The 16,463-nt window shown below is 44.1% G+C and overlaps 1 protein-coding gene across 4 annotated transcripts in view; it reads left to right on the top strand.

Moving 5' to 3' along the window:
* The window catches only part of FOXO3 (forkhead box O3), a 118,893-nt gene extending 104,524 nt beyond the window's left edge, over positions 1-14,369 (top strand). For all 4 annotated transcript variants that reach the window (XM_057737643.1, XM_057737639.1, XM_057737642.1 and 1 more), the window contains one exon: positions 13,480-14,369. In XM_057737643.1, coding sequence (XP_057593626.1) covers positions 13,480-13,566 — 87 coding nt within the window. In that variant the 3' untranslated portion in view covers positions 13,567-14,369. The remainder of the gene's footprint in view (positions 1-13,479) is intronic.
* Positions 14,370-16,463: the final 2,094 nt, after the last annotated feature.

Here is a 16,463-nt window from a genome sequence, read left to right as displayed (position 1 = left end):
GATCATGCAACAGTATATGGCAAGAAAAGAAAAGCATTTGATTGGAATCAGAAGTTGAGGGTTTGGTTCCACCTCTACTGCTTTCTGGCTGCTATTGGGAGTGTGTCATTTAGCCTCTGAGCCTCAATTTCCAGTTTAATAAAATGAGAATAACAGCCCCTTACTTCACGGGGTTATTGCAAGAATCAAATGCACTGACGTGTGTGAAAATGCTTTGTAAAACTGCAGTGGGCTGAAGTATGTAGGGTGTAATTAGGTACACATACTGACTGACATATGAGTAAGCAGGGAGCCCAGAGAGGTTAAGTGTTCTGCCCAGGGTCACACAGCTGGACCCAGAATCCCTATTTCTGGAATGGCTGGAACAGTATCATTCTTCCTGATTATTTCTAGATGGTAAAAATGAGAACCAGAGCCAGAGTAGTAGGTAATACACAAGCTTGCCCCCAAACTCTGCTCAAGTAGTAAGATGAACACTGGTGTCTTCTGCAATAATAGGTTTGTACCCCCAGACCCTCCCATGCTCAGGGGCTCTTTTCTATGCCCCAGTTTCTTTTTTTTTAAATATCTGGCAAGCTACTTATACTCTTCTTTAAGTGGTGTGAAAGAGAAATGAAATTCAGAGCCGTAAAAGCTGAGCCTTGTTTAACCCTCCGCCCTGGTGAAGGAGTTACAAGGGTCCTCCTGTGGTGAGCTCACCCTGCTGTCGGGGGAGTGTCGAGAGAGTGGTGATGCTCAGCTTCTCTGCTTTGCCAGGCAGGAGCGGGTCCCTAATGGCACTCAGACATCTGTTTCCAGTCATTTAATAGCCCTTGAGATGGTAAAAAGACTGCAGCTGAAGCTAAGTAGGGTGACACACTTTCACGCTGCCAGAACTTGGACTGGTGGAGACTTGCCTGGAGAAATTTGGGTATTTGCTTTTAGAAGAATAGTTTGTCTTCCTTTAAGAAGAGGAATGTGATTGTGGCTTCTAAAGGCAGAAGTAGGTTTTAATTTTGGTTTGGTTGTAAGGAGTGCACTTTCTAGTTCATTGCAAAGAGTAAGAGAAGAAAATGTGCTATCAATATTTGTCTCACTTTTCAAGTGTAGGTTTTCCTTTTAGTTGAATAGCAGACTTTTCTGTGTGTGTGTGTGTAATTCTAAAGGACTGTATAAAAATATTTTGAGGGAGATTTAAATACTTAAGTTTTAAAAATATATTTAATGAGTTATTTTGATAATAAATAACTACTTTTAAAATTACACATTTTATTATTATGCCCTATTGGAATCTTTTGGTCATTTAGTCACCTTTTTCTCAAAACATTTTGGGGGACGTGTTTTTGAGGAGATATTTCTTAAGTAAAAATTATGAAAAGTCACCAAGTTCTCCTGAAAGTAAACCAGCTCAGTATGACCAGAGCAAGAGAAGAAACATCCTGAAGACAGTGAAGGACTTTGAGGGAGTCTGGTTTCCGGGTTTAGGATTTCCATTATGCTTTGGGGTGAATTGCTCCTCTAAATAGCCAGGAGCACCTGTGGCCTAATGTACATTCTTTACTTTTACACTTAACTTGTGGCTGTCACTTTGTTGAAGATTCTCCTGAATTCACAAAACAGGCCTCAGGTCACAATCTCAGAACTCACTTCTCCCAAATTCGGCACCCCGGCTTCCCAAGACTTGTTCTATAATGACTTTCTTGGTCTGACTGTTTTTTCAAGCCAGTAGTTGTGGTGTTCTCTAAGCTGACTTCCTGCCTGGCTAGCTGAAGGTCCCGTGACCCTGAGTGGGCGCCGTCTAGTTGTGGAGTTAATGGAGCAGTTCTGTCCAGTTGACAGTCTTGCTGGAGAGCTGTGGTGAGATGCTTCTCTGGAGAGCTGGGTGTTTCACACGTCATTCATTTTACACCACATGTGAAATCCTTTGACCTGTGGGTCTATCTGGAAAAGGAAAAAATACCTGTATCTTTTTATGAGTGCCAGCTCCTGGGGTGTGAAGGGCACCTTCTTCTCTCAGGCACTGGTGAAGCTTGGTGCACATACTTACAGATTGGCAGCAAGCATGTCTGTGAGCAGGTGTGGTGGTTGCAAGGCTATGCTTCCAGTAAGTCCTCCTGAGATTGACATGTGTCTGTTCTTGGCGGGAAAGCAGCTTCAGTTTCACTGTGGTTTTGATGTCAAAAAATGTCTAAGTTCACATGCTCTTTTGTTCATCTTTAGGCATTTGGAGACCCCATTAGGGAGCAGCCCTATATTTAGTTTTGTTTTAAAATTGGAAAATACTAACTAGGAAAAGCCCATGTGGAGAGGAAAGAGGTAGTTCTCTGCATGTCTCTGCCACTGGCTACATCATTGATGAATCTCTTGGAATAGTAGGTTTCTCATCTGTCAAAAGAGCACAGAATCCTAGAGTTGATTTTTTTGTTTTTGTTTTTTTGTTTGTTTTACCAATAAGATGTATTTTTTAAATTGAAGTGTAGTTGCTGTACAGTATAGTGATTCATAATTTTTAAAGGTTATACTCCATTTATAGTTATTACAAAATACTGGCTTTATTCCCTGTGTTGTATAATGTATCTTTGTAGCTTTTTTTATACCTAATAATTTGTACTTCCTAATCCCCTACCTCTTTCTGGCCCCTCCTCTCTTCCTTCTCCCCGCTGGTAACCACTAGTTTGTTCTCTATATCTGTGAGTCTGCTTCTTTTTTATTATATTCACTAGTTGTATTTTTTAGCAAAATCATAGAGTTTTAAGGGTGCATAGTATGTATAATTTTAAACCTGAAACCTAGTATTGTCTGTGAAATTGCCGCTGTAAGGGATATGTAACGATATGGAACTATAAAGAAACAGTGGTATGCTGGTGGGACAACAACAGGTTCCGGTGTTAGAGGCCATTTAGAACTTAAATTTAGGCTACTTTCCAAAATGAGCAAATCTTTGATACTTGTTGGACTGATGTTTAAATGCAGTGATTCTGTTATGTCTTTAAATATTCATGTTGGGGGGTAGGACTAATTCCAACCAAATACAGACAATATTCTAGGCTACTCATGTAATGTTTTTTCTTGATGTAGATATTTCCATTAGGGAATATAACGTGTGGTACGTGTTGCATAGAGAACACACTCTGTTACTTGCACTTGTGAACTGTTGTCTAGTCTTTGATTATAGTGTGCCGGCCTCTAGAATTCTGCATCTACAGGGATCTTTATTCTTACTTTTTAAAGAACCCAAAGTCTGAACTGTCATTCATGGAGGGAATGGCTGTCTGGATCTTTCTAGCGTTGACAATAGTGAAAGAAGGTTGACAGAGCCCTAAAAAGAGGTTTTTTGTGCAGAGGCTGGTCCGCTCCTTAGATATACCCTTTTCACTGGAAAGCAGTGACATTCAGCACTAAGGCTGCTCTTCCTGGGCCTGTTGGGTTTTAAATGCACCTGTGGTCACCTCTGGCCAGCCTGCTGAGCACAGGGACAGAGCCTAAGTGACTCTTGCTCTTCAAGCAGTAGCATTTGTAAATGGCTTTCTGGGAGGTCTCTTTTGGCCACAGAGCTTATGTGGAACATAAATAAGTGGAGTGAAAATTACCAGAATTACTACTGGAACTTCTTGTACACTTTAAGCTCCCATTAAATGCTTCTTTTCAGAGTGTTCATAATGCTCAATATTCAACATCTTATAAGTAATGTTTTCTGTAAGTAGCGTCTTCCCCCAGGGGCCTGCTTCTCACAGGTGTACCTTTCTGTGCAGAGATGGGAGAAGGCACCCGCCTCTGTGCCATGGCCAGAGAGGTTGGCCTGTCTGAGGTCTTCCTGGGCCCTGGGGCAGGTAGAAGGATGTTTGCTCACTGCTTTCTCTTCCCGACTTGGAGACACATGTCTTAATGCTGGACTTTCGTTCCAAGATGGCGATTCCCCACCTTGCAAGAGACACCAGCCGCTTCACCCCGGTTTTGTTGGTGTGTTCATTTGACTTGAAAATACTGCTTTCCCCCATCCTCCAAATTGTTTTGAAGTTTAAAGTTTAAAAAACTAAAATGAATTTTAAAATTTTGCGTTGTGAAATAGTGACGCTTCAGATATTTAGAGATCCCACAGGTAAGTGTTTCTCAAAGTGTTTCACAGAATACTCAATCTTCAGGACGTTCATGGGTATTAAGTGGAAAACAGATCCTGTGTCATATGTTTGAGGAATGCCATGTTAAATGAAGTGAAATAGGGTTGTTTCCTGTGGGACTTCTCAGAGCCTTAGAAGTTAATATATGTTCTAGGATCAGATTGCAGTGTTTCCTCGGTTTATCTGACATCTTGAATGAAATCCTTTTTCTCCCAGAAACCATAGGACCAGTGTCCTAAGGAACCCCCTAGAGAAATCATGAAAGAGGTCAGAAATCCCTTGAGAACTAGGGATTCTTTGCCTTTTTCCCTCTTGATTCTTACTGGAGTTTTTTGTACGACTTTGTCATATATCAAGCTTTTCTCAGCCACAGACTGGGTTCTACTCTTGGATGAGCTAGCTGTCGGGCAAAATGGTAGGCCCCACGATGGTAGAAGTGCTCAAGAAAAGTCTGAATTCATTAAACAAAATTCATTTATTGAGTACCTGCAGTGCACTGGGCACAGGGGATAGAGGAAGAATAAACAGGGTCTCCCCCTGAAGGTGTGCACGGCCTGGCTGGGGATGTGGCACAGTGGTGGTAGTGACCACTGTCACAGAGGAAAAGGCTGCTTTCCCTGCAAGGCTGGAGCAGGGGACCCATGGGGCAGTGGCAACCTTGTATGCTTGGTTTTCTGGGACGACGCTGCTTTCAGATGTCCTATTCCATTATCACGTGGTCTATTCCACCTGTCTTTGGCTGGGGGATAAAAACATAGGCTCCGTGCTGATAGGGCAGAGTTCAGACTAAATCTGGTTGCTGGTTCCTGTTAAAAGCCCTGCAGGATACTTACTTTTATGTTTGATTTCTAGAACTGGTTCATCATCACAGTTGGACGTGAGCCAGCCACCCCCTCCAAGCTCGCTGTCCCTGGGGCTCTGCTCTGTGGGGAGCTGTGGATTTAAAAAGCCTCCCCTACAGCCCACCCCAAGTTAAATAACGCCTGTGTGGTACAGCAGAGGACCTGTGAATCTGTGGCAGAAGGCTGTCGTTTTCATGGCTATGTGTCATTGACTCAAGTCACTCCATTTCTCTGAGTCTCAGTTTGCTTGTCTGTAAAATGGGATTAAAATGAAAACCTGCCCCACAGAGCTCTTGTAAAGACTGTCTCTGATATGACCTAATGTCCTTTGGCAACTTTTTAAAAAGTTACTTAGTGTTCGTTGTTGTTTAAAATGGCTCCAGAGGTTAATGCAGAATTTAGGAAACCACCAAGCCAGTCTTACATTGTTGGCACAAAGAGCAATTACTTTCCTCAATAAACTAGAATCAATCAGGTTTCTTTTCGTTAAAACGGTATAGCAATTGCCTATTGTGTGAAACCTTTGCTGTCCCCTGTAAGTCCTGCCTGCCAATTTAGGGGTACCCAGGACAGGGGCTATTTTTTCACTAATAAAGGACCTTCTGCCACAGATGGATTGGGAAAGTTTGTACATGGTACGCAAAGTGTTCCATTAGCATCTTTAAAGGATTGCCTGAGAAATCGTAGCTGTCTGGCCTCCGCTTTCTTTCCTAGGGCCTGTCATAGCCACTCTGTGCTGAGGGGGGAGCCTCACCCTGGCCCTTCTCTGCTTCCTCAGAGTGGAGCCTCTTCCTGTTGGAAGGGAGCCTGGAAATCTGATCTTCCCCTTCCACTGCCAAGCCACCCCAGCCACATGCAGTTCCAGTTCTCCTAGGACTTCTTGGGAGCAGAAAGATTGCCACATAATGAATGGCATGATGATGGCAGTGGTCAGGCCATGGACCCCACCTCCCCACGAGCTGGTGGTTTACTCCCTTATTGGCTAATGTGACACAATTTGGGGTTCAGGAAATATGGTCACTGTATCCTTAAGATCTCCCAACTCTAAGTTCAGTGAAAACCCAGAGAAACTGGGCTGTTCTTCTCCAGGAGCTTTCCTCCTGGGGAAGCAAGAGTAGGCTTGCAGCTGAAGTGTACCACCCAGAAGAGCTACTGCCCACTTGGTTGCAGGTGTTTTGTTTTGTTCCCAATAATAGATGTGAACCTTACTCTGTAATTCTAGATTTTGTTTTTTTAATAACCTCTTTTTGTTAAAATCTATGACATTCATTTATTAAAGGATGAGAATTACTTAGTCATGAAGCCCTCAGAGCATAATTCCAGTGTTTCTAAGGATAAAACTTTAACTGCCAGTCCTGGTTTGATTGACAGTTTGCATATCAGTATGTTTGCTCTCTCTGTCCCTCTCTCTGTCTCCCTCCCTCCTTCTCCCCCTTCCCCTCCCATGTCCTCTCTCCTCTGTCTCTTTCTCTCTGATGAAAGAAGTCTAGACCAAAGATTTTTTGCTTTAAGTATTCATGTCTGTGTGGAGTGTTCAGTTTGACTCCTTAGCAGAAATTTTTTTTTTATGATTTCGAGTATCTTATATGCATACATAAATATATATACATGAAAAATGTATGTATGTATATATATACTCCTTAACAGAAATTAATGGCCAGGAAGAGTCCGGAAGTTATGAGGTTGAACTTATAATTAATTTCCACGGGCCTCTATTCGTATACATGCCACTGTAATTAACTGGAACTTCCGTTGGTCATTTGTATCTTCAGAAATGATTGGAAAGCAATAGAGCCCAACATACCTATAAGTAATCGGAAAATATATGTTGACTGATAGACCTGTTAGAAGGTGTCCCTTAGGTGGCAGTGTCCCTGCTGCCTGAATAGCACTCCCTGGCCAGCCCCAGTCAACTCAGGTTGTCCTGCTGGCTGGGGCTGGGGACCAAGGTAGGGAGCTCCCAGCACGTACCACCACAGCAGTGCTGGTCAGGCTGAGCAGGGAGAGGAGGACCCTCCAGGCCACCCACCATGTGGATCCCCCTCCCTTCTGGATCTGCACTCCCACCAGACTGCCGCCCTCAGGACAGACGGGCCTTTGTCTCCATGGATCTTGGAGCCACCCTTGGGACCCTCCTTTCAGTTCCTTCTTGGTTTCTTTCCTCTGTTGCACTGGTGTGATTGCTGTTTCTTGGCTACCATCTGTGTTACCTGCATGTCCCGGACATACTTACAGGTGGACTAGTGGTTTGGACTATTTGTGGAACTAAAATAGCTGATTTTGTGTTTTCAATTTCAGAATCACTTAAGGAAAATTTAGGTTCGTCTTCAAAACCCTGCATATCTAAAGCAGGAAAAGAAGACTTTGGAGACCCCACTCTTTCATGCTTAGTAGCCAGACCCTTAGATGGGCTGGAGCATTACAGCCACCCTTGCACCCAATCCCCAAAGGGATTTGGGGCATCCCAGCCCAAAGGGGTAGCTGCCCGCTCCCAACTGTCCCCCCACCCCTTCCAGCCAGTAAATGCAGTGAGGAGTCACACAGGATGGGGCCACACCCAGCAAACATAAACACTGTGATATTCAGGTCATGGTTTATGGCTCTAAGCATTTCCTCCTGGACTCCATTTCCCTTTTGTTTCTAAATGGTAAATCACTTTAGCAGTGACCACAATTTGAGAGTTAGAGTAGCATGACTCTTAATTCGGGAGGCTGGTAGTAAAGAATGGGCTTGGTAGGCTGGGAGAAGATAAATTCTTTATTAAAGACTATTTAAAATTTTATTATTTTAAAAATAAAATTATTTGGATGTTAAAACTGTGCCTTGTATTGATCCTTAGGAGGTTTCATGTGTAAGAAATATGAATTTTTAAAACTGCATCAGTAGCCATCCTCCTCCGAAAAGGGGATCATTAAAATTCTAGGTCTTGTCCCACAAGCAGTAGGTTCTGCTTGGATTCAGATAAGATTAGCTCTTAGCAAATGTGAGTAGGTTTAAAATGCTTCGTGGAAGCAGTAAGGCTTAAAAGGGTGTTAAGTATTTGAATTGGCAGAGGGGAAGAGAGGGCTGTTCCAGGAGATGGTTCATTCATTTTTTCAGCCAACATTTATTGTGTGCGTCTCTATTTCAACTTGCCAGGCTACTTGGGACATCAAGAAAATGTGTCCCTGCTGGAATGTACACTTCTTGCAGGTAAACACCTCATCTAACAGTGCTCTTGAAATAGTAGTTGCTCCATAAGTGTTTGAATTGATTTGAAGGCTCTGCTCTGCTCTCGATATATTGGGAATTCAATGTGTATGAAAAAGTAACCATCCTGGGCACCATGTGATGAGGTGCTGGGTAAGTGGCTTAGGAGTTTAGCAGAGGACAGCCTGGGGCAGGCGGGGCTGGAGGAGCTGTCTGATTGTTTGGATGGAGAGAGCAAACCAGGCAGAGGACCTGAACCTGACCCATCGCATCAGCTGAAGTGGGTGGTAAAGCTGGGGTGAGGGCAGCAGAGCCAGACCCCCAGGTCTCTGCCAACCAAGGTGTTGGAGTATTATAATTAAGGCTAAGTAACCATGCGTCCAGAAAGGATCCAAAAGCCCCTTAAAATCTTTTGCCTTAAAAACAGTTCTTTAAAAGCATGCAATCCAAAACTTTACAAGTTGTTCCGTGTGGTTTGAAAATCTAAGAATCTTAAGAAAATATGAAATCCCTGTGCCTTTGCTCTTGACAGTAAATTAATATGTATCATATTTCTGCTATTTCAGTCACCATATTTGATCCTGGACGCACAAAGAATATTGGTCACCGTAATCTCCGCCCCAGTATAAAGACAGAGATAGAACATTCTTAAACTTGTATTAATCATCATTAATCCCTACAGTTTAAGCAGCAGGAAAGTCGGTGTCTCTGTGCAGGTCACTCCTGCTCTGTGTCCCTCAGCTGTGAAGTGTCAGGGTGGTTGGTTCTCTCCTCATGTTTCCCGTGTTTTATCCGCACAGCACACAGGCTGGCTGGAAGGGCAGTCCACACTAGATCCAGGTTCTGAAGCATGCTGGAGGCAAAAGCTCTTCAGGGGCCTGTCACCAGCCTTCCCCAACAGACTTCTCCTGCCACCTTGAGAAGCCCAGGAATTACCAGGAGGTAGTTGAAAGCAGTGCTTACACAGGTCAGGCTTTTGCACAAACTAAGCTTTTTTAAAAAAAAAAAAAAAAAAAAAAAACTAGCTGAGAGTCTTTCTAGTATCTTCCTGAGTGTCACCTTTGCCATGAAAAATTTATTTTAAGCTTCCCTGTAACATCCCACCCTCTCCATAAGTACTTACCTTGACCCTTAGGTAGCCTGTGGGCTGCCCTTCCTGGAAAACTGATTTTCCTTTAGGGAGGCTACTCAACTGAGTACAAATTTGGCCAGAATTTCCATACCTGTTTTCTTTCCCCTCATAAACTATTCAGTGTCTAAAATGGCAAGTTGACAGCATTTGCCAAAATGGATTTTTATAGCACTGCACCTCCTAATTCCCCTTCTCGGGCAGTCCTGGAGGATGGCTGTGTTGGGCCAGCCATGCAGGCAGAGGGCTGCATTTTAATTGCAAGGCCCCTGCAGTCCCTGAGCGCCAGGATGGTTTTCATGCATTTCCCTAAGTTCTCTTTATTGCCCATTCCAGACCCAGAAGATACTGAAAAATCACCAAATTAAGCCAGAGTGTTGTGCGCATTAGGTGTTTTCTTGTGCTGCTTTGTGTTTGGGCTGCGAAGATGAGCTCCAAGGGAATTGCTGCCGTTTTGGGTGTCCAACATTGGATGTGGCTGCCTTACCCAAGCCCTGCAGAAATGCTGGTTTTCCTGGGGTGACACCAACAGAAGCCTTCAGTGCTGGCAGATGGTTGTGGCCTGTGATGGACTGGGAGTCCCTCAGACTCCTCTGCGGGGAAGAGAGATGGTGGCAGGCAGGCATTTCTTTGCTGTCTACTCGGGTAGAAACATTCATACTCTGACACCCAGATCTGTTCTCTGAACTCCACCTGAAGTTTCCCTGTCAGATCAAGTGAACATCGATTCATTTCCTTTTCTATTGTAAATGTTCTATATTTAGTTCCCAGCATTGCAGGTTTGGCTTAAATTATGTTTAAAAAGTGAGGAAAGTGATATTTCACTTTAATTTTGTGTTTCAGGCAGACTTTCCTCCAAACATCTTTTAGTTTTAGCTAGGAAAGCAGTGGATAGTATGCATGGATTTGCAGATGGGAGAGATTCATCCCTGTGGCTCTTTTTCCTTCCCTGTCATATTTGGTATTGGGGCCCTGTTTCTTTCCTCTCTGCCAGGAAGAGAAAAACACTGCTGAGAAATCCAAATTTGTCACAGTGGAGTTAAGTTGTGGGAGGACAGCAGTAGGAACATTTATGTTTTATTCCCAGATTAAAGTTGATGGGGGTTGCTATGTTTTGTGTACAGTTTTTTGAAGGCGTCGCCCTTTCTTAGAACATCATGTGAGTTAGTGGTGATAATTAGGCAGAAACTTGTCTTCCCTACAGATGCCAAGATTATAGAGGGACTTACTCTCACCAGAGACCAGATGACAACATCCACAGATATTTTTAGAATGGGGCTCATCATTTGGTTTCCCCATTTCATTTTCTTTGCATCAACAGCCTGATTTCAAACTTATGTGTTGGGCAGGGAGGGAGAGGAAGGAGATTTTCTCCCTGTTAATGAAAGTCGCTGATGGGACGGGACATTTTCCTAGTTGGCCCATTGCCTAGTAACTGTGAAGTGATAGCTGTAATTCCCTTCAGCTGTAGGCTTCCTTTTCCTTCCAGAAGTTTTGCTTAATCTGCTGTGTTTTTAGACTCATAAGGACACCAACGTACACATGTAAACCTCACAGTTAACTAAAGCGTCTTTCTTTAAAGAGTGTAAGAGAGGTGAGAGCATCACTCACACGCAGGGAACTTGTATCCAAGCTAAGTGTCATTACATCCCATTACTTACTGTGCTCCTTCTGTTTTTTCCAGTCCTTGATGGAGGCAGGTAAACGTGTGCAAACATTGAGCCATCAAAGAGAGGTTAAAAATGTAAGGCAGATGAGGGGCCGCTTTCCTTGTGATGATTTTTAGTCGTAAGGTCTTCCTAGTGAATGTTGAACCTGGTGTTCCTCTTAGAAGGGTGATTGCATTTCCTTTCTGTTTTCATAATATTTTACAAACTGTTTGCCTTCTCTCACAGAGGAGCAAGTCACCTTTCCATCCTGTGGAGTGGGGCTTTCTCTGTTGAATTTGTCCTCTGTGAGGGCCGCCTCTAAACCTGGGCCTGGCATCTCCCAGTTGAACTGCCAGGCACAGGCCATTTCCTGTGAGACCTTGGCGGGGGTGGGGGGGGGGAGCTCCAGAACATAGTGCCGCAGGGGGCCCCAAGCCCATTCTGCAAAGAAGGAAAGTGACGATCAGTGCATCCCCTTCTTAATTGATGAAGGTCCCTGAAGATTCTGGACATTTTGATGAGACCGTGATGGTAGTTGCTCTAGACTGCCCACCGTAGCCTCCTACCCCCAGTGTCAGGGCTAATGCCCTCTTCTACTTAGAACGATGCCACGTTGGGGGTTGTAGGTGCCCTCTGCCTTCTTCCCTCCTGTGCTGACCTGGCACCAGCATTAAAGCAAGCTGTATGCTCTGCCTCTGTACTTGGTGGGGAATGAAGTGTGTCACCTTCCCAGCATACACTGGTTTCCGTGGCTGAATAATTAACACCAAAGGGAACCGGGGGATGGGGTCTGGATTAGGTAATACTTCACAAGTTCTCTCTTGGCACTTACCGTAAGTCAGGATCGGGACTTGGGGACCATGGTCCCCTGATGACTAATTGCATAGTGATCTTAGATGGTGGTTTATAAAGTGTTATTGTGAAGGAAAAAACCAAATTCCCTCTCAAAGAACCACGTCTGCACCCCTATTCATGCCTTAGGGGTCAGGTAGAGTGGCTAGAATACCACTGGCTCTAGCAGGCTAAATACCTTAGAGATACTGAGATCTGATATCTGTTTTATTGCCTTTTCTCCCTCTGAAATCAACAAGCCATTATTTTATAGTCCGAGATAATATTGTCTAGTATCATTATAAAGCAAAGAACACCTCCAAAAAAAAAGCCATCAGCCAGGGAAACGAAATACTTGGGGAGGGGGTGGGAAGAAGGGGCCTTTTCCTGTTTTATTGTCTCCACCTGTAGTAAAACAACCTAAGTTCTTCTATTTGGAGTTATAGCAAGGGTACCTGTGACTGTGGGTATGTAATGCTACAAATCCTAAGTCCTGCTGTCTTTCTGAATATTGGTAGTGAAAGGTAAGATTGCCAAGCAGTCCAGCCACAGAACAGAATTGTACACTTGTGAAAATTCCAAGTGAATTTAAGATATTTTTTTAAAAGATAGAGAAGCAGATGTATGTAATGTGTGTGTGTGAGAGAGAGCGCGCAGGCACACGTGCCCGCTTACTGATGTATTTTTTATCACTTGTTCACCTTATCTGGTGAGAAGATCTGGAGTTCATGTTGCTTCCCTACCACTTTTCTATCCATTTCTTGGCCTAGAGCCATGTTTTTCCTACCATGAGGGCTGACACTGTCTGCATAAACAAAAGGTCTTGAGGCCTGTCATGTCAGTTCCCTTAGCTACATCTCTATAAGTGTGTGTGTGTATTTAATTCTCTAACTTTTCTGGGCTCAGTGGTCACAAAGTCTGATAAGACTTAAGTAAACTCAGATGCTTTGAGAGGACTTACCATTTGAAGGTGGCTGGGGGCATATAATAATAATACCAACAGTAATAGTGTTCTCCATTTTTAAAGGGATGTTTTGTAGGAGGTTTGGGGGGCCATATGTATGTGTGATATAATTTTTTTTCCTCTGCAGATTTTTAATATAAAAAGCGAATTCCTAGGACAGCCCACTTAGAGGTTACTTCTTTTATAGTGAGGGAAGTCAATATTACCCCGACCCAGCAGTGCAGACCGATGAAGCCTTTGTGGACAGTGGCCGTTTCCACTCCCCTGGTGTTGGGGTACCAGTGGGAAGGGTGGTGAGCCAGGTCAGCTAGTCCGTATAGCCGACGGGGGGACCAGGAAAGCGTAGCTGGTTTGCTTGGGGGGACCAGCTCACCTGTTTTTAGCATGAAAGTCCCGTGTCCCAGGAATCCCCTCAATCCAGAAATCTGGAGTAAAACCCCATCTGCACCCTGGCCCTCCCTAACTTGGAAGGGCCCACTGAGACACCCCTAAGCTACCTGGCTTTGTTAACCTTCCCAAAGTAAATGGCCCGTTTCCTCTGGCTTTTTAACTTGAGGGCATTTTGTTATCAAGTACAGAAATAAGGTAAGTAATCTCCAGGCTTTGTCCTTAGGTTTTCAGACCTTGAAAGCTAGTGCAGCAAAACAGCTTGACTTGGAGCACCCCTGGCCCAGAGGTGGGTGAGGGGACTGGAGGCTGAGGAGGAGTGACCCGGAGGGCCCACTGCTGCTGTTTGAATGTCCTTAACCATCTCTGGTTTTCTTCTCTCCTCCTGTAGACCCTCAAACTGACACAAGACCTACAGAGAAAACCCTTTGCCAAATCTGCTCTCAGCAAGTGGACAGTGATACCGTTTACAGCTTAACACCTTTGTGAGCCCCCGCGTTTCCTAGCCCAGCAGAGACTGTTATCTGCCCCGTCCCCTGGGTGAAGCACTTACCCTTGCACAGAACTCTCTCTATAAAGTATGCAAAACCTTCCTCGTAAGGGGTGACAGCCACCTGCCAGCGAAGGACAGCACCCTGCCCGCACCGCCCACCCCGTTCAGAGCACACCGTGAGCCCGTGGGCCATTCTGTGGTGTTTTACTCTCGCAATGGTTTATGGGATGTTTTAAGTGTTGTTTTTGTGTTTGTTTTCCTTTGACTTTGAGTTTCTCACATGTATTAACTTGCAGTCTTTTTATGTTAAAATGTTATTCATCCTTCCCCGGGCAAATTTAAAAACAGAAGGAAAACGTTGCACCAGCTACTGTGCTGGCTTTGGGTGTCACAAGCGAGCGAGCCTGTAGAACTCCCCAGACTAACACGTTACATAAACCAGAGGGGGATTTTCTTTCTTCTTTTATTTGTTAGAAAACTATCCTTTTCTAAAAACTGAGCAGCGGCACAAGTGTTTGCTGTGTGCTCTGGTCCCAGACAGAGCCTTGCGTCTGGCAAACCAGAGGGGGCGTGGCCCGCGTGCTTGATTCTGAGTCAGGGTGGTCGGGGGACGAGACCCTGGCACCTGGTCTACAGTTGCCAGATCAGCAGGGCCTGTGGTCTCCTGTCAGTATCCTCAGCTAACACAGTCAGCAATGATTGTTGGTTAGAAATTAGAATCTTTTCAAGGAAGAAATCAGCTCAGCTGTCTGCTCATTGCCAAATGCCACTAACATGTAGTTTTAAGGTGAAAAGAAAAGAAAAAAAAGTAGTCCTGTTTTGCTTTGCAGAGAAGTGAACTTACAGTGAACATGAAGCCTGCAGTGAGAAATGTGTGGAAAGTACAAACCTGAGTCACGATTTTTCTAAATGCACACCCTTGATTATTTTCAGCCTTGCTCTTTATAATCTGATCTAGTAGACATGTATGAGTGAGAGGCAATAGTATACAAAGTGATTCTTATTTAATATAAATAAGCTTATTAGATTGTAATTGTATAAGTGTCACAATGGAAGTACAAGATAGAGCAGTTTTGACACCCCCCCCCCACACACACACCTTTCCTGCTTCTACGGATCTCATTTTTTTTTTTTTTCCCCAAAAAGTTATGGTGCTGTATAGGTGCTTTCTGTTTAACCCGGAAAGTGTAATTATATTAGTTACCCTCTTTGGTAGACGGAATAGTTGGAAACACCTTTGGTACATAAGAAACTGGCATAACAACGCTCTGATTAGCACAGCATATGCATACTTCTCCCAAGTGATATATGAAGACTCTTTTCTTTGCATAAAAAGCATTAGGCATATAAATGTATAAATATATTTTATCATGTACAGTACAAACATGGAACATTCTGCATGGATGTTAGGAATACAGGCTAGTATTTCAGCACAGACCTCCCTGCATGAGTTCTCGCTGACGCTTGCACCGTGCAGTGGGCACTGACTCTCTTCCACCAGCACAGACGTGCCACCCGACCCCCTGTACCCATCACCGGCCACCAGGGACCCCCTTGTGCACCTTTGCTTCCTGATTCCTCTGGGGGTGATATTGGTGGTGATAACAGCTCCTAGCATAATGAAAGTTCCATTTGGTGTTGTCACTTGTCTCTCCTGCCTCGCTTGGGTTGTCGTGTTTGAGCGATGGCCCTGTTGATTTCACCCTGCCTTTTACTGAATCTGTAAATTGTTGTGCAATTTGTGGTTATAGTAGACCTGTAGCATATCGCCTTTTCTAAACTGCTACAAGTTTATAATCCTCATTTTGAAGATATGTATAATTTTTAAAAATATGTATTCTATTCACGTGGTCTGCTTGTCAGTGAGACAGATTTTTGCTTACCATATTCCTTTGTAACAATGCTAGCTACTTCCATTCTTTGGTAGTTTGCTGTACACAAAAACTGTCCAGTGTCAGGGAGAGAGGGCTGCCTCTCTGGGTTCCTAAGTGATGCTGCCCTGGGTGGAGACATAGTTCAGAGACAGTGGCAACAGCTCAGGGACAGGGGAGGGGCAGAGGGGTATTGGATACAAGGGAGAATCCGAGTGCTTCCAACATGAGGGCCCTGAGAATTTCTCTCCTGAGCTCAAAGAGACACGAAAACTAACTAAACAGCTGTTTACCTTTGCAGTTTTATAGACTGTGGGAGCTACTTTGGGAGTAAGAAAGGCAACCCTCAAATGTGTTTCGACTTTAAAATATTGAATTCCTTTCAGACATGTGGCATCTCATTTTTTCTTTTTTCCCCCCAATGTTTGTTCGATTTTAGGCAGAATGTCTTACAAAATGTCCTAGAACCAGCTTATAATTTAATCTAAAACAGCTGAGGGAGGGACAGAGGTGGTATGAGATCAGGATAGCCACAGAGCAGATCAGGAAAACGGAGAGGGAGGGGTGCTTTGAATTTATTTTTCTTTTCCTTTCTTTTCCTTTTTTTTTTTTTTTTTAGTAACTCAGCATCTGTACATAGAGTGTGTGGACAGCTGAGATCAGGGCAAAGTCAAGTGCCAGCATCAGTCCTAGAAAGGGTCAGGCAAGAATGGAATCGTTAGGCCTGTCCAGGATCACAGCAGCCCTACTCTCACCCTTGGTCACCCACCCAGAGGCCAGGATCCCTTAGACTAACTGGGTTCTAAGGCAGTCAGACTGGGCAGAGGTACCACCTAAGCCCTCTGCCTCTTATATTAAGACTTTGCTTTCAGGAAGGGCCAACCAACCGATGGCCCCCATGTGGAGTTCTGAGTGTCAGGGGTCTCTCACAGGAAGTCTTCTAATCTGGAATGTCTCAGTGGAGTACTTAGTAGCCTCTGGGGCTGTGGCAGTTGTAATGATTGCATTCTG

Source organism: Hippopotamus amphibius, chromosome 6 (genome assembly GCF_030028045.1).
Source record: "Hippopotamus amphibius kiboko isolate mHipAmp2 chromosome 6, mHipAmp2.hap2, whole genome shotgun sequence".
In the NCBI taxonomy this organism is placed as follows: domain Eukaryota; kingdom Metazoa; phylum Chordata; class Mammalia; order Artiodactyla; family Hippopotamidae; genus Hippopotamus; species Hippopotamus amphibius.
The sequence above is the reverse complement of the archived record's forward strand: the minus strand, read 5'-3'. Positions and strand labels throughout refer to the sequence as shown.